At 42.6% G+C, this 18,631-nt stretch overlaps 1 protein-coding gene across 4 annotated transcripts in view; it reads right to left on the bottom strand.

Annotated features, from left to right (window-relative positions):
• TTC39A (tetratricopeptide repeat domain 39A) overlaps positions 1-18,631 on the bottom strand; it is a 67,919-nt gene that overhangs the window by 24,125 nt on the left and 25,163 nt on the right. For all 4 annotated transcript variants that reach the window (XM_074961754.1, XM_074961755.1, XM_074961756.1 and 1 more), the window contains 5 exons: positions 18,193-18,260; positions 9,723-9,787; positions 8,390-8,489; positions 5,523-5,588; positions 945-1,053 (listed from right to left, as the gene is read on the bottom strand). In XM_074961754.1, the coding sequence (XP_074817855.1) occupies positions 945-1,053; positions 5,523-5,588; positions 8,390-8,489; positions 9,723-9,787; positions 18,193-18,260 (408 nt within the window). The remainder of the gene's footprint in view (positions 1-944; positions 1,054-5,522; positions 5,589-8,389; positions 8,490-9,722; positions 9,788-18,192; positions 18,261-18,631) is intronic.

Here is an 18,631-nt window from a genome sequence, read left to right as displayed (position 1 = left end):
ACATAGGCGCTCATCCTGCAGCACTTCAGACAGATCAGAAGAGGGCACAAAGAAGTTGTGCTTACATGGAGGCACCGTAAAGGCAAACTAGTTCTGTGCTGGCAGAAATCTCCATGTGATGTTGCTCCCTCCCTCCCTCCCCATTGCCTGGGATCCTCAATTCTGTGCAAGACAGAAAAAGAGAAGGAAAGTGAAAGTGGGCAGGATCTGATCCTGACTGCCCATTGCTTGGCTTCTGAATGGCCACGGGGGCATCCCCCATTTCCTGATGCCATGGCAACCTTTTTAAAACATAGAACCATAAAGACTGGCACTGGACTAGGCCAGGTTTTTACTGGGCCACACTGCGTGGCTTTTGCAGTTGCATAGGGCTATGAGACCAGAGTTGAGGTATCCAATGACACATTTTTCAGGTATATTTAGCAATTATTCTAAAAGCTGGTAGTATATTTGCCTAGGCCTAGCCCAATGGGACTTTGTCAAAGAGTGCTTTAGGAGTAGGCCATGAGTGAATGTATCATTTTAATGGGAAATACGTCACCCCAAGAAGACAGCGGTGACAAATTAACATGAAAACAGGATTTAGCAAATCTTTTTACGAGGACTTAAACAAAAAAACCCAAACACTTCCAAAACAACTCACTAGACCACAGGAAGTATAACTTGTTCTTGTGACCTCTTCTTACAGCAACACCCCAACTCTCCCCTCAGGTCCCCCTCCCAAATGTCCTACACAAGCCTCCATCTTGAAGAACAATGCCCTTTCCACAGTGATGACAGTTATTGCAAAAATCAACCACCACAAATTATCCAACTCCGTCCAGTCCAGGTTTGAATGAACAATTCATCAACAGGTTTGCAATTTAACCACTTCTTCCCCTTGTTTCCCAGCAATAACTGATCATATGAAAGGACTATTACAGGGTTACTGTGAATAATCCTACCTAACACAAAGGTCATGAAGGTATGATAGCACAGCAGCAGCATGGTACACAGCACCGACCTAAAGCTGTACATCAATGCTCCCTCTTGAAGCTGCAACAGACCATACTCCTGTGCAAAAATTAGAGAAGGAAGACAAAGTCTTGTAAAGCAATCACAGTGCTATTTTGCTTTTTACTTCTGTAGTATCACGTGTAGCTATACTGGAAGCTCAAACACATGGACTGCACTGTATATCTACAGCAGTGACACAAATTGTTTATGTAGTTATTAGAGGAGAACACACTTTTCCAAAATATCATGTGGCAGAGCAGTGACTCAGGGATAACTGGACAATTATCAGGGGAGAGTGCAATAGTGCTTACGAGTCATGAGTATCATCCAACAGAGCTAACGTCATTTCTGAAAAATAAAATACACAGAATTCTGCAGTACCTATGCAACTGGCACATGTTACCACCATGTAATGCATCTAGGCACATCACACAGTGGTGACACGAATAGTTACTGTCAATGTAATATATATGATTTTGCAAACACAAGTTATTGGATTCAGTATAGCTGAATGGGGTGAAATTTCATGACCTATATGATATGCAGGAGGTCAGACTAGATGATCTAATGGTCCCTTTGGGCCTTAAATTATATGACTCTATTAACACAACATAATATATGTTAACGCTTTAGAATGGAGGACAGGAACACTGGCATACCGGAGACTAAGTCCTCAGAGTAACTTGCTACTTGACCTTCATTTAGCCTCCCTGTGCCTCAGGTTTGTTCATCTGTACTACAGGAGTAACACTGTTCTGTTCTGTTCAGGTTTTTATATAATGCCCATTGTCACTGTGGTATCTGAGTACCATAATACATCTATATCTCAGAGACATTGAGGGACATCCTTATTTAATGATAATAAAGTATGCGAGATGGTAGGGGGAGAGAGAGAGACAGAAGTATTTTAAAATTACTCTTGGAGCACTTGCCTACAACAGCAATATCAGGAAATGACAGACCCAGGAGGGTTGCAAAAAAACTTCTTCCAAATTAACTCTTGCATTATTTCTTGCAAACCACTTCTTTCCTGTTTAAGATCCAATGTAAAAAACCAACAGAGGGTTCATGAAGAATGTATATCTAGTGGACCTAGGTTGCTTATAGAAAGGCACGGTGTACATCCAAGGGGTCTTCAGTACCAAAAGCACAAGTCGCTACCACTCGAGCTAAAGAAGTAACTTCATAAATTGTCAGTAAAAATCTTGTCTATTCTCACTGAGTCAGGTCAGCCACTGAGGGAGACCAGATCATACCCACTAAGAGAGCATGGTATGACTGATGTTGTGCGCACTCACACTACCCCCTGCAGGAGAAGCAGCACGTCACGACCTGTCTGACAGCCACCAACCCAGAAATAGTGAGAATGTGTTCCCGAACAAAATCCACCTTAGGGAATGTTGCTACTGTGCAATATACACAGCTGTCCAGGCAATAGATGGGTTTTAAATATAGGATCTGTTTAATCATATTCCCCAAATAGCTAAATAACACATTAAACACAGGACAACATGGCAAATGTATGTTATGCGGGGCATACAACATTCAATACCCTATTGATTCCCGGCCAAGTCAGCAAAATAAAAGAGAAAACTAAGACCATGCAATGTGGGGAGAACAAGGGCAGCATTCAGAAACCTCAGAATGGCTTATTCCTGTTTCAGCTGGGAGTTTAACTAAACTACATCCGCTTCCCTGAAGTGCACTACTTGAACAACTGGTGACCTAAAGGAGAGCTCTGTGTAGCTTGAAAACTTGTCCCTTCCACCAGCAGAAACTGATCCAATGCAAGATATTATCTCACCTATCTTGTGTGTGTCAGATCCTGGGACCAACATGGCTACAAGAAAGCTTCACACAACTTTTTAATCACATTTTTTAATTGAGAGTCTTTACAAAGAAAGCAAAACACAGAGTTGCCTTTCTTGCCTCATGACTTGGCCATGTCACCACAAGCTTATCAAATAGGATGGATATTACCATTAGCTTATCTACATAATTGATTAATTAAATTGGGCACAAAGCAGACAGAGCACTTGAATGTGTTATGCAAGATCACTTTGGAGTTAACTTTGGCTTAGTGTTTGCAGAAGAGCAGAAAATGCCAGATAAGAGGATTTCTAAGGGGGGAATGGTAACAATTACAAATTAAGACATATGTAAAAATTGATACTCAGCACAACTGATTTGGCACAAATATCCTCCCACTTCCAAGTTGACCCCATCAGTCTAATTTCCTGCCTTCTATGTCAATAATTCTGCCATTTGACCCATTGCCAAACTGCATTTAAGACACAGAGGATTAATTTAAAACTTTATAATGGTTCAGACTAAGAGCTGCTCTAAGTTAGACCAGCTGCCAATTGCCCTGAAGGGCAGCCCAGGATGTAAAGGAGCCCCAGGCATACCCTCATACACAAGAAACCCAATTGGAGGGAGTGGGGTGGAGGACATACTGGCTGATCGGTACCACCTGAGGATACCACTACAAAGGGGAATTCTCTGGGGGCCAGATCCACTGGCTTCAGGGCATCTTTGCATCAGGGGAGTGATACAAGGTTGCTCTAATGCAGCTTTGGGTATGAATGTCTATAAATGCAGTATTAATAACCTACAGTAAACAAGCAGCCCTCCACACTAAGAGTGAAACATTATCCCCGAGTGTCCCAGTGCATTATGCCTCTGATTTATGCTCTCAGATAGGACTGTGATTTTCTCAATGCACAGGCCACATCTTCCTCTGTGTCTTGCCCAGCACCAAGCATTCTGACAGAATTTAAGAAATCATAAGATAATCGTCATCTTACAGTCAAAACACAGCAGGACTCAAAACTCCTTCCCTCTTGACTGTGATGCCGTGAGTTACACATGCCTGTTCCCTCTCCCCTCCTACCATCTCCTGTCCTCCTTTCTATTTCTCTCACCTTGAAATGTCATGTCTGTACTCCAAGGGGCAACTTCCTCTTGCTGAGCTTTGGAAACCTGCCATGGTAAATGTGATTGCAAATGCAAGTAGCAATACTTCTCTCAGATCTGGGCTTACGGCTCACAACCTTAAGCACAGCAAGATCTTTTTAGATTACAGTGTTACTGTCAAGGCACCCACCCCTTGAACTTTGGTCAATGGAATGTCTAAATACTCCCCTTTCTTTTGAAGGTATTTGGAACATTTTTGCTTATGTTTATGATAATTCTAGATCATGCTTCAGCCTGCTACCAACTATTTGAAACAGGAGCTGCTTACGCACTGGCACAAGGATAAACCCACACAGAGCCACATGAGAAATCCCAGGGCCTGTCCACAATCAAGAAGGAGAGATTGAATAAAAAAGGGTGACAGTTTTCCTATACAAGATGACCGTTCATCAAGCGTCTTTACAAAAGCATGCTGATCATAGAATTGTAGGACTGGAAGGGACCTCAAGAGGTCATCTAGTCCAGTCCCCTGCACTCATGGCAGGACTAAGTATTATCTAGACCAGCAGTTCTCAAACTTTAGCAACCTGAGGACCCCCATTTTGAATTAAAATATTTCACAGACCCCCAAGTCCCCCGCTCAGCCCCAAGCCCTTCCCCCAAGGCCCCACCCTTGCCCCACCTCTTCCCACCCCCACTCCACCCCTGCCCTTCCTCTTCCTCAGCTCTTTCCGTCCCCCCCACCCCACAGCATGCCCCATTCCCACTCCTCCCCCTCCCTCCCAGTGCCTCCTGCACACCAGTGGGAGGAGTTGATCAGCAGGGCCGGCAGCCCCGGACATTATTCTGCCCCCTCCCCGGAGTGTGCCCCATCCCCGCTCCTCCCCCCTCCATCCCTCTCAGCAGGAATTAACATATCCTGCGCTGGGACAACAGACCTCCAGGAAAATACCTTTGATCTCTTCCTGCAGACCCACCCAAGACCCTATGAGTATGGTTGGTGAGTCTGCCACTACCAAACCTCCTTCCCCCACCCCACACTTTCCGAGTACATGCCAGGCCAGTTATTCCTGGGCATCTACTTAGGAGAATTTAGATATGTCTTTGAAGTTAATAGTTGCCATTAAAGGCATAGAGAAAAGAATTGCTACATAATCATATGCATGCTCTTTTAAGCTGGGTTCCACGCAGGAACAGAATCAGGGCTGTCAGGATTCTGTGATTACAGCATCTATTAAATTAGATAAATTCTCAACCTCCTTATTAAATTAACTCAATATCAACTACAAATAGTGCTTCTAAGCACTATTGCAATCCAATAAATAAATAGTAATAATCTCAATATTATACTTTGAACTGTTGCTTCTTATCTTTCTTGTATTTTCCAAACATCATGTCACTGTCCTAAATTTTAAAATATTTACAAAGTTTGTTTTTTTAAAAAAGACCAAGAAAAAAATCCTTGAGCAGCAGTAACGTCAGCTCCAGTGATGAAAACCCTGCAATACTCACATTTCAAAGAATGTTAGAATGGTGGGGTGGGGAATCAGATTCCAGCTGTAATGTATCAGCCACATTTATTACAATCTTATCAAATGAGTGATATTTACCTTGCTTCCAGAAAACCCAACAAACTCCAGTAATCGTAAGATCCGTGTTGGAAACATGGACAATGTCTGTGGAAAGAAACATAAATAAGCTGAGCAGTAATTGGAATTGATATTCTCCTCTCTCTCAACCCCAGGGTGTCTGATATGACCTGTCCAAGCCCCAAAGGCAATCAATAAAATCATTAAAAGCCTAATTAGCTCCCCCTAAGTCTTCTTGTGTAGATGTATATTTCTCTCAGCTATTTGTTGTATCTCATGTATCCTTAATGATTAAACAAAACTATATCAGCCTCAGGATCACAGTAAATATGTAAACTCCTGTTTCCTAGGTAAAACTAACAGCAACTCTGGATAACACTGGTTGCTGCATTTTGCAGCATTTTAATGATTATTTCGATGGGAACTACAGAAATTAAAGGTTTGCCAGACCCATCAAGCAGGATACTCGCTATCTATGTGTTACATGGATCAGTTTTTGGAGTCCACTACACTGTTCCAAGAAACAGGTTCTTGTGTCAGAACAAACCAACCAACCACGAATCTGATCATGCAGACATTTACTGCTGGGCACAGTTCTTATTACTCTAAGTAATCTCATTGAACTCAGGGTTAGGCCACCTGTTTGTAAAACGGAAAACGGATACTACTCCTATATTAAAGTATACAAAAGGAACACACGTGACACGGATTCACTCGACACGGATTCACTTCTTGTTATGCAACTGCCTGTATGGTAAATACTAACTCCTACAACTAAACAATGACTGTTTACAGTAGCCTTTGAACCAAGTAGAGTGTAAATCAATGTTGCTTTTCCTGTTAACAATTGAAAAGCAAGTTTAAAATGGTCACTGCTAAAAAAAAAAAAAAAATTATCCCCTTTTAAAAAAAGAGAGAAGGAACTATGCTTCTGGGGAAAAAAGTGACAGAGAACATCTGAGAGGTATTTATACAGTATATCAAATAAATTGGGGTCCCAGTATTATGACAGCCAGTAAGGCAGTATTAATAGCAATAACCACCATTTTAGTTTGCATTCTTTCTTCTTCTTATTTTAATGGGAGTCACCTTTATGCATTATGGGAAGGAGAGACACTAAAAGAACAAACTAAAGGGGATGCTGTGGAAATACTCAGCTATAGGTTTTTAAAGAAGTATGAGAACAATTCATGCATAATCAGACTGCATCTGCTGTGACTCAGTTTTTAACTGTTGAGAGTCACAGTTTACGTAACGTTTACATAAAGCTTCTCTGAGCACAGGGCTGAACACACGCAGAATCAAAATCAGACTTGCACAGAAAATATCTGGTAGTCCTGCTTCAGGCCAGATTAGAAATCATCTTCTCATCCCAAAGCATCTTTACAGACACAGGGAGCAGTACAGCATTGCTGCTATTTATTCCTGTCCTTACCTTGTTCCTCCATTAAGTGCCACCTGGTCATGTTGCTGCAAATGATGTCCTGCCATCTAGCCAGTGGCCAGCCTCTAGGTCTGACTGACCTTGGCTGCTTCTGCATTATTTTCCTTGGCATCCTATCATCTGTTTGCCTCCTGCAGCGGTCCCCCACATTGTAATCTTTTAGATTATAGCCAGTCCCCTTGATCTCAGATCCTTCTCTCCTTCTCACTTCATTTGTCTTAAAATCACTCCACTTTACACCTGCCACCTTTTGAAGAACTCTCTCTCTACTGTCTCCTTCCTTCTGATGTCTGTTACCCCAACCCACAAGTGTGGCACCAAATATTGTGGAATAACGTGCTATGAATTAACTGAATCTAGCAGAAAAATTCTGATTTCAACCCTGGGCAGACAGGACTCGCTTAGCCTCTTTAGGCAAGTCTGTCTAGGAGAAGGAACATTCTGATTTCAAATCTGAGCAGTGGATTAGGGTGAAAGTGCTGATGCTTCTTTCTACCATGCCAGCAGGCTATGGCATTCCCAGGAGCTGGATAGGGGGGATTGGCCTAACAAGCCATTACATCCAAATCTTACTTGTTACAGTTTAAAAATACCACCAGTAAAAGCATCCTCTCTTTCACAGCATACTGGTACTTTCACTTCTGATGTGGGATGAAACCAAGACGTAGAAAAGTGCACAAAAATAATTAAACACCTGCATACCAACCCCCTCTCACTGCCCACCCGCAAAAAAGTCAATTTAAACTTATGAACACTGAAAATTGTTCAGATTAGATTCTGGTTAGTTCTTATTTTAGTCCAACTGATTTGCCATCCCTGGCTGGGAGAAGTGGCAGTGATTGGGGATGGTACCTTTTGCCTGCAGGATTCCATATCAAAGGCAGTGTAGTTCAGTTCAATCGCAGAGGGGTCTCAGACACATCTTCTTTAAGCTTTAGGTATTGTAAACCTGCAGGGAGCTCTCAGGCTGAAGACTGAGCTGTGATCAGCTCTTCCCACAGTCGAACTACTGATCACAGCTTAGGTTACTGAAATGGCCCAAGGTGCTACTTTGTCCTGACTACGGTGCTAACATAGGCCCAAATCCTACAATGAACGTTGGATGGGCAGACGCTTGCACTCATGCAGAGACTCCTTGAAGTCAGCAGAGCTCCATGCAAATGCAGAGGAGTGCCTGCACACAGTAAACTGTAGGATCATGGCCATAGCAGTTCCTCTGTAATTTCTCTTTTATGTGTAGAATGTTCACCCTTGATGTTTCTTAATCACGTTAATATCGGCAGATGCTGTAAACCAGCAGAGGGCCGGCCCAGCAAATACTTGCAGACTTCTAACTTCAAACATGAGCGGTTCCATTAAACACCTGCGTTCTACTGAGTTTAAGTTAAGCATGTCTGTAAGTGTTTACAGGAGGGGGGCCTTAGTGAAGACTTCTTTTACATACCAGGTTGAAAGCTCCAACTCCAAGCTTTACACCACCTTCAAAATGGAGATAGTTCTTTCCTTTAACATAGTTTGGAGACTGTATAAGACTGTCCAATTCCCTAACAATACAGAAGATAACATTACAGAATACATGGATAACCGGGTAAGTATTTAGCCCAATTCAGTTAGAAAGCTGACCAGTCATTTTGAAATATAACAATTATAGTCATAACTCTGAAGTCTCATCTAATCTAGATAAATGAAAGTAGCCAGAAGCTATTGTTAACCATGGGATGGTGGTAAAAGGTCTCATTTCTCTTTCCTATTCATTAGTACAGTAGAGAACAGCTTCTTTCTACATGTGCAAAACTTTAACAAACCAGGAGTCTAAGAAAGCATGCCATGACTGAACATGTGAAGAGCAAATTCTTTATCATGCAAACATCAGGAAATATACCGGGATTTATGTGTACGTGAACTAAGAACATCTCTTGTATCTGCAAAAATGAAGAGAGATGCCAGCTTGGTAGACTTACATGGTCGTCTTTCAAATGATGGATCTATGAACTTGTACTCTACTGTCATGAGTGCTTTAAAAAGGAGAATTCCATATACCTTTAACACTTCTAGGGGAGCTGTCTGCAGTATTGTGTGGCAGGATGATGCAGCATGTTACAGAGGCAAAGAGTCCTGTGGCACCTTATAGACTAACAGACGTACTGGAGCACGAGCTTTCGTGGGCGAATACCCACTTCGTTGGATGCACGCAGTATACGTCTGTTAGTCTATAAGGTGCCACAGGACTCTTTGCCGCTTTTACAGATCCAGACTAACACAGCTACCCCTCTGAAGCATGTTACAGAGGACACACTGAGCTCTGTGAGTGACTTTGCTTTTGTTCTTATTTGCCTGGCTGTTTTTTCCAATAATCTAAAAAAAGTTATTCAGGCGGAAAACATAAGGCAGCACATTCATATAACAGTACAGAGGAAACAAGCTGTCTGACAAGTTGAAAGCTACTCAAGATGTGTTTGATTGGTTTTAGGACTGAGGGAGGAGGTTGGACATAAACAGCATCTGCCAGTGGAGGTGGCTCACTTGCTAGCCACCAATCAGTATTAAATCCATGTTCTCTAGGAGTGAACTGAGGAGGACCACTTATCCCAATCTGCGTGGGTTGAAAATTACTCATGCTCCTAGATTTTGAAGATAGTTATTATAGCTTACACCATGTGCCTAAGTAAATAAATAACAACAATGCTAATTGTTTGAGACGCCCCCTCCCACCAGAGTCTTTTTATTGCAGAAGTGCATCTGGTATGATAATACCACAATAATTCAGGCCTACTTACCTATATGTCTGATAGCTGTTCCTGACTTTGATGCCTCCTTTGATAAAGCTAACCATGTTCTCATCCTGGTGGAAGGGAAACACATTAGCACTGAGCAATTTAAACTGCATTTGCTTTCTGGAAATTAATATATGGGAGTAAAACAAATTAAGATGAATCAGACAGGATGAGTCTCTATGGAGCAGTAAATGGCTAAGACTTAGGATTTCTTTTCTAATTTTTGTTGGATCATATTAAAGAAGTTCTGTATTAAAATCACAAATGAGTTTGATTCCCCATAGTTTAAATTCCAGGGTATTACTATTTAAGAGGTCTGTTGGTTTTTGGTCTCTTGTTTTTACTGTTTCTCTCCCACTCTGTGTGAAACTTGCAAGCTGCTAATTGTGATAGTACATCCTAAGACAGAGAGAGACTCAAAGCGATACTTTGTAACAACAGAAACAGCACCCAGAGACTCCCCGCCCTTTTGTTGTATTCATCTCGCTTTGTTAACAATTGTGATTAAAATAGAGATAGAGGATGTATGTGGATGGAGGCTTCATGTGGATAATAAATGAATGATCAGGGAGGTGCCAGCCTAAGAATCCAGTGTTGATCGGCCGAAGAAGGTGTCAAGTGGAAACAACCAGAGGACCCCTGGAGGGCAGACTGGAATCCACCCAACAGCCTCAAGGATGGGAGACCCGAAGAACGAGATAACATCTGGCAGCACGGAGATCAGGAATGTGCCATCTGCTGATTCATTCAGCAACAGCATGATGAAGCAATTCCCATAGACTGGCATAGGAAGAAATTCCTATAAAAGTGGACTCTAGAAACTGAGAACTTTGGGGTCTGATTCTGCAAACCAACTTCCAGGAGCATCAGATGTGCATCTGACAAGGCCCTGCTCCCTCCTTGTGTCAGGCCACCTGGCCAGTGGCTTAGCACAAGCAACTCTGAGGCTGGTAATTATGATAACAACCTTGCAGAACCTGTGTTTGTGTGTGTGTGTATGAATGAATGTGTGAATAAATATGAAATTGAATGGAATGTTATTGCTATAACTAACTGCTTACTAAGATTCTTTCTGTATTCACAATAAATGTGGCATTTTGCCTTATCCCCTTTAATAAGATCCTGCTGGTTTTTATTTTATTGGTATAACAGTAAATGGTTAAGACTTAGGATTTCTTTTCTAATTTTTGTTGTTTTTATGGTGTTCTAAAATATCAGATTTTTATTTTTATTTTCATGCTTTCTGTGATTAGTTGCTTTAACTCTGAGCCATGGCTCTTTAGTCTACATTAATGGCCACAGGAATAGTGTCATATTGTCTCTTGTTGCTGTTAGCAAAAAGTGGCACCTACAGTACAGACAGCTGTGACTGTTTTAAACGAATGAAAAGAGCTTTGAACCATTTGTCCTTCAGCACGGTTAAGGTTCAGACATTCCAGCTACGAACAGCTGACTGCCTGCACCAGATCCTGCCGGATGCAATTTGGTTTCATGTAAAACATCAGGTATGTTGGATGTGCTCTCTTTTTGTTACTGGATTTTAAGGTGTTAATGGTAAGTGTGTAGCACAGCCATAAAAAGCAATGTAACGAATGCTCAGATATTGTATAACAAAACATAAGAAACATGGAATCTGCAAGATAAAATATGTAGGGGCCTTTGAGTTAAGAATTATGACTTAACCTATGAGAAACCGCTTGATAATTTTCCGTTCGTAGCTTCTTTCCTCATTTATCACTAATGGGTAATGCCCCCCACCTGTGGGATACGGAAGCAAGCTGCAGGCTCCAGGACTAAGCCCTGCCCTTCAACTCAGGCCAGCAAAAGAGTGTTTCAAAAAGCTGAAGAAACACTCCAGGAATCAAATATTAGCAAAGACAACAGATTGATATAATATATGAATTAAATGTATGTTTAAATCTCCCTTTAGAGAAAAAAATCAATTTGTTACCAACTGTATTCCAGTCATTTACCAGATGACACAGGTGGTCTGAATGAGGGGAGAAGCTGCTAACAGGAAGAAAATTAGCAGGCAAGAAATTTTTCATTCTGCTGCACAGCTTCTCTCCACATTCATCATTAATAGATAGTAAGGAGCAGTGAATCAAAGAAGTGGTGGTGGGGGAGGATAAACAGAGTTGTAATTATTATTGTAGAATTCTATTCTGGAATGGAAATTATCTCCCTTGCGCCACATTTTAAAGCAAGAATTTTGTAATTTAAGGAGCCAATCCAGTAGGGAACCTTCCTACCAAAGGAGGTCTCTGCAGAGGAATGGAAACTTATTTTGCAAAACTTCCTCAGATGAAGCTCATGCAGTTTGGGGGATTCCTACTCCGTAAATAGTCCTCCAGATGCCTAGCATGTCAATTGCTGCAGGATTTTAATATCTTGTCTGCCGCAATTTTGAGGTCTGAAGGCTGTGAATTTTGGAGGGAATGAGATGAACCGTGTGTGTGTCCTCAATATACTTGAGATATATCTTTAGAATGCTGAGAATGCCCATTTATGTCACTACCTTCCAAAGGATTGGAATAAAAAGGTGGGAGAGCTATTTCCCAGGAACCGTGGAAAGAAGAACTTACATTGAACTGAAAAGTTTCTGGAGGTTTAGCATTTTTTTCATGACAATAGCAGTGTGGTTCTTGTATAGATAGAGGCACTAATTCCAAAACCTGTCTTTCAGAGGCAAAGGTGATTGGAAAAGCCAGACACAGGCTTGTCTAATCTGTCGTCCTGATTAATCTTGACATCTGATGCTCAGGTGGGGAGTCCGATGTGCCTTTCTAAAGAATGTTGCTAGGGCTGGTTCCCACTTTTATGCAGTGCTTGGTTGTGTAGGACTCCAGTCAATCATTCTGGAGCAACTCTAGTGTAGCCGATATCAACAGAATTTTACAGTTGTCTTGCTCGGCTCATCACCGGTGAGGCCTCAGCTGGAGTACTGTATCTAATTCTGGGTGCCACACTTTAGAAAAGATGTGGACAAAATTGAGAGAGTCCAGAGGAGAGCAACAACGGTACAAGGTTTAAAAAACCTGACCAATGAGGAAAGGTTAATAAACTAGACATGTTTAGTCTTGAGAAAAGACGAGTGAGCGGGGACCTGGTAATAGCCTTCAAATACGTTAAGGGATGTTACAAAGAGAACAGCAAACAATTGTTCTCCATGTCCAGTGAAAATAGGACTGTAGGGGAAGTTAAGCTTTGGAATATTCTTCCAAGGAAGACTGTAGAATCCCCATCATCAGAGGTTTTGAAGTACAGGTTGGACAAACACCTGTCAGGGATAGTCTAGTTTTAATTGGTCCTGCCTCAGCACAGGGGGCTCAACTTCATGACCTTTTGAGGTCCCTTCCATCCCTACAGTTCTATGATTATTATTTGTATTATGGCAACATCTAGGCCTTGGTCCCATTGTGCTGGGTACTGTACAAAAGACAGTCTGTTTCCCAAAGAGCTTTCTGTTTCCCCTCACACCAGAAATGTAATGTGACCAGATCAATGAGTGAAATTTCCTGATTGAGTTCTCTTTGGATATCAAAATTTCTCAACGAGGCCCTAATGGAAAATCCTTGCTGAATTACACTTTCTCTTCCAATGTCCAGGCTGTAACTGTAGGTGGTCCAGGTCTGGATGAAGGAGCCCCTGCTTAAAGAGGCATGGTGTTTTCTGCAGGTGCAATGGAGGTTCCTGGGCTGTCTATCAAGTACAGAGTGTCTTTTGGGCCGTTAGAGGACTATGGGGAGACCTTTTCCCTCTTTTCTGTATCCTTTATGCGACCTGTCTTGAAAGGTAGCAGATTCTTCTCTGTCCAGGATATTATTTCCATTGTCACAGAGAAGCTTTGACAGCTGGCTACTCCTTATTTTTGAAAGGGATATAAACACTGATGCTTCAATCATAAACAAACATTTACATGGGAGGTAGCAGGAAACGTTCCCTATGAGCACCATAACTATCCACAAAGTGGTTTCTTGCACCTTCTTTTGAAGCAGCTGGTTCTGGCCACAATTATAAATGAGATATTGGACTAAATGGACCATTGGTCTGAACTATGCAGTCATGTGTGTATGTTTTCATTCAGACAACTTTGTCAGTGTTGTATCTAAGCAAATTAAATGAATGTGGATTCTAAATTTTTGACAATTTGTCATCTATGTATGCAGTCCACCTTGTGAGACTTGCTTGAGCATGTTGGTTGTACTTACCTGCCCACAAACGGACTTTTGAAGGTGATCTGAGAAGGACATCTAATTTTGCATTGTACCCGGTAAATGGTTCTATGTCCTTAAAGGAATATCTGGAGGGTGCATTTTGAAAAATCTCATTCAGAGATGAAGCCAGTACTTGTGTCATAAATATAAAGGGAAGGGTAACCATCTTTCTGTATACAGTGCTATACAATCCCTCCAGGCCAGAGGCAAAACCCTTTCACCTGTAAATGGTAAAGAAGCTAAGGTAACCTCGCTGGCACCTGACCCAAAATGACCAATGAGGGGACAAGATACTTTCAAATCTGGAGGTGGGGGAGAGGGGGAACAAAGGGTTCTGTCTGCCTGTGTGATGCTTTTGCTGGGAACAGATCAGAAATGCAAGCCTTCCAACTTCTGTTAAGTTAGTAAGTAATCTAGCTAGAAAATGCATTAGATTTTCTTTTGTTTAATGGCTGGTAAAATAAGCTGTGCGGGAGGGAATGTATATTCCTGTTTTTGTATCTTTTTGTAACTTAAGGTTTTGCCTAGAGGGATTCTCTATGTTTTGAATCTGATTACCCTGTAAGGTATTTACATCCTGATTTTACGGAGGTGATTCTTTTACCTTTTCTTTAAATTAAAATTCTTCTTTTAAGAACCTGATTGATTTTTCATTGTTCTTAAGATCCAATGGTTTGGGTCTGTGTTCACCTGTACCAATTGGTGAGGATTATTATCAAGCCTTCCCCAGGAAAGGGGGTGTAGGGCTTGGGGGGATATTTTGGGGGAAGACATCTCCAAGTGGGCTCTTTCCCTGTTCTTTGTTTAAAAAGCTTGGTGGTGGCAGCATACTGTTCAAGGACAAGGCAAAGTTTGTACCTTGGGGAAGTTTTTAACCTAAGCTGGTAAGAATAAGCTTAGGGGGTCTTTCATGCAGGTCCCCACATCTGTACCCTAGAGTTCAGAGTGGGGAAGGAACCTTGACAACTTGGCACCAGCAATCCTACCTGTAGGAGAGAATTGGCTAGAGATGACCACTGCCAGGAAATGAATGATACAATGATGTTTTGGATCTTTGCAAATCTTTACCATGGTAGGAAAATTATGGCCAGAGCCAAGTAGTTTTGACCCATGGGTGAACAATTTTCTGCATTGGGTTCAAAAAGTTCTTCTCGATTTTTTGAACCACCAGTGGGTATGTATCCTTTCCAGCAGCTGGCATTTTATGAATTGGTCTATTTCTCTCAATAGGGTACCAATTGGCATGCTGTCCATGAATGGGTATGGAGCCTTCCAAAGGGGATCAGAAATTTCAGGAGGCGGTCAAGGCCCTACAGGTCTCTCCAACTCAAAGCTCATATTCTGGCAGCACAAGGGTCAGTGGGGTATACCAGGCCCACTGAGGTGCCTAAGAAGCTGCCCAGAACAACTCACACACTTGGCTCTGTGTTTGCTGCTGCAGTGAAGGGCAGAGGGAGCTCACTTCAGAGGTGCTGTACCAGAGAAACCAGAGGGTGAGAGCATCTATACTCCAGAGATTCTTCACCTCAGGAGAAGGAAAGAGGAGCTAGATGCTGAAATGAAGTCACTACTGCACAAAAATAAACAGAAATTAAAAGTTAGAAAACAAAATTGCTAGAAGAAACTGAACTGCCAACTTGGTGTGCTGCTGGGGGCAGAAAATCTGGTAGCTCGATCTGAAGGGCAGGACTTAGTCCCAGAGTCTCCATCAACAATACTGAACCACCTGCAAATTCCACACTGAGGGGCATTATACATTAGCGATAGATGAGAGAGAAGCTGTGCAGTATAAATGAGTGTGTCACTCCTGGTATGATAATATGTCCCCAGAGAGTTTAATCCAAATCATGGTGCAGCAAATGCTCACAAAACAATGTGTCCCTGTTTACTTTTGTTCCATAGAGCAAATGTTTATTTCCATCATTCAGCTGGAGGGTTCCACAGGGCGTCATACATACTAGTTTAAAGGCTGCTTTCTGTTTAGCAGTTGGGGGAAGGTTTCAGAAACAGGACATTTACTTCAGTTTCAGCCCAGAAATTCAGAAAAGTCACATTTGCTAAGAATGAAAAGAACCAATGCTACAAGAGATGCCTGAATATCAACCTCCCTAGGGAAACCCTGAGGCTGATTTGAGAAAGCAGTTGCTGACTGGCACCCATGCGCTACGCATTTTATCCGAATTCAGTTCTAATCATAGAAAGGAACAAATGCTATGAATCAAAAGCCTTTGAACTGTCAGCACAGTAAAAGCTGTGTTATCTGGCACTTTACCAACTGGAAAGCTCTAGAAGCTGACATTTCTGATATCTCCCAATACAAATCTTCACAGGGATGCCAGGTGTCCGGTTTTCGACCAGAACACCCAGTCAAAAAGTGACCCTAGCGGCTCCGGTCAGCACTGCACACCGGGGCATTAAAAGTCCAGTTGTTGTGGGGCCGGCAGGCTCTACCTGGCTCCTCATGGCTCCCCAGAAGCGACAACTTGTCCCTGCTGCTCCTAGACGGTGGAACGGCCACGGGGCTCCATCTGCTGCCCCCACCCAGAGTGCTGGCTCTGCAGCTCCTATTGGCCGGTAGCTGTGGGGGCAGTGCCTGTGGGTGGAGGCAGTGTGCAGAGTTGCCTGGCTGCGCCTCCACCTAGGAGCAGCAGGGACATGTTGCCACTTGCAGGGAGTTACCCGAGTTGAGCGCCGCCAGAATCCGGTACCCCGAAGCCCCTCCCACGCCCAACTCCCTGCCCCAAGCCCCCTCCCACACCCAAACTCTCTCCCTGAGCCGCACCCCGCACTTCCTCTCCCGCCCCAACCCCCAGCCTTGAGCCCCCTCCCACACTCAAACTCCCTCCCTCCATTGGCAAGTATAACTCTTACTTAACCAGAATTTTTGACTAACTGGAACCCCCCATTCCCCCAACATGCTGGATAACAAAGCTTTTACTGTAGTTTGTACTTCCTGGGAAAAGGGCAAAGTGGCTTTTTACAGTGTTTTGGTAATCTTCATTAAGCATCTGAAGTAACCACTTTAAAAACTCTTAGTAAGTATAAGAGGTAAAGCACCTTCATTTAATTTTTAAAACTAGCTCTTGCTTCCATGAAAAATTAAAAGGCTAGAACAGCAAATGAATGATGTCTTGCGCATCCCACCCTAAGCAACGCTGCACAGACATGTTGTGAGAAGAGGGAGCACATGAACAGGGCCTTTTTTATGCGTAGGAGACAGAAGAAGTTATGCCCTTTCTCTTAAGTTTCTTATGGATGCATGAACAGTTTTAAAAAGAAACGTACCATTTAAGGCCAACAGAGCTGCCATAAATGTCCCTCTCCTAAGATACTAAGAACACTACCAGCACTATGTAGTGCCTTTCAGCCACAGATATCAAATCAGTTTACAAAGCTGGTAAATTTGATTATCTCCTCTTCACAGATGGGGAGGCAGAGAGAATAAGTGACTTGTCCACCGCACTATGGGAAGCAACTGTGTCAGGAATAGAAATTAAGAACTGCAACTCTCATTCACCTGCTTTAACCACAGACTGAAGTTCAGCTGAAAGCTGCTGATGTTATCTCATGGGGCAAGCCCAACTTTTATACTCTAAGCAAAAGATACACGGAGAAAGAGAGAGGGAATGCTTTTTCTCCCAGAACACAAATCCGCATTGTCTAGTAACAACAGTGGAACATCCAGGGGAGATAGCCCTTCAAGAACAACCTTGTTAAAGTAGATTCATTACTTTGATTACTCACTGGATTTTGGGAGAAGCAGAGGAACAAGCTCCCCTGCATGCTACAGCTCCAATGACCTTTGTTCCTCTTCCATGCTATCCCATCCCCATTCATACACTTACCATGCTTACTGAAGTGACCTTCCACCCAGCCAAAGAACGTGAGGACAACTGCTTTCCAAGTACCTCAGCATCACTCCTGAATCATGCAGAGGGGTGCTGGAGAGAGCTGCAAGGTGTTCCCTCCACACAGACTGCAGCTGCCTCCACGGCACTCTGAGACCAAGAAGTAAGGCCCACGTCTTAGGCACCTAATTCCTATTGATTTCAAAGGAAGTTAGGTGCCTAAATACCCTGGAGGATGTGGGCCTAGAGACTTGGTCCAGTAAACTGGACCTGGGTCTCTTGCACGGGTGTATGAAAATGTGCACTTTAAATGTCCCACATAAAGATTTCCATCTGGATGCAACTGATTTTCAAAACCTCTGTTCCCCTCCTGCTTTCATGAAACAGCCATAACAGCTGGTACTGTACCTGCAGGAATGTGAGAGCCGCTCTCTGAAGCAAGCATTCAGCATAGCAAACTTCGGCATGAATTTCCTCTAGTGTGAAAGGGAGGAGAGGGAAAAGACACAATCAGACAACAGATTAATTAAAGAAGTAGTATTATACCCCCAAATAGGAAAACAGAATACAATAAATGCAAAGGGTGAGAAAACCTCAAAAAGAAAATCTGATCACAGAGTTTGTTTCTTCCAGGTTGTTGAACTAACCCCAAGTGATAGTAACACAAAATTGTTACCAAGTGGCTGCTCGGTGGCTATATGAAACGATCAGCCCAGATCTTGACAGAGAGGGGTCTAGAATACAATGGCTATCACCAGAAATTGTAGCAGTCTCAGCAGAGAAATAAGGATGAAGGCTCTATTCAACAAAGCAAGTACTTAATTTTAAGCATATAAATCATCCCATC

This window comes from Natator depressus, chromosome 8 (assembly GCF_965152275.1).
Source record: "Natator depressus isolate rNatDep1 chromosome 8, rNatDep2.hap1, whole genome shotgun sequence".
Lineage (NCBI taxonomy): Eukaryota > Metazoa > Chordata > Testudines > Cheloniidae > Natator > Natator depressus.
The sequence above is the reverse complement of the archived record's forward strand: the minus strand, read 5'-3'. Positions and strand labels throughout refer to the sequence as shown.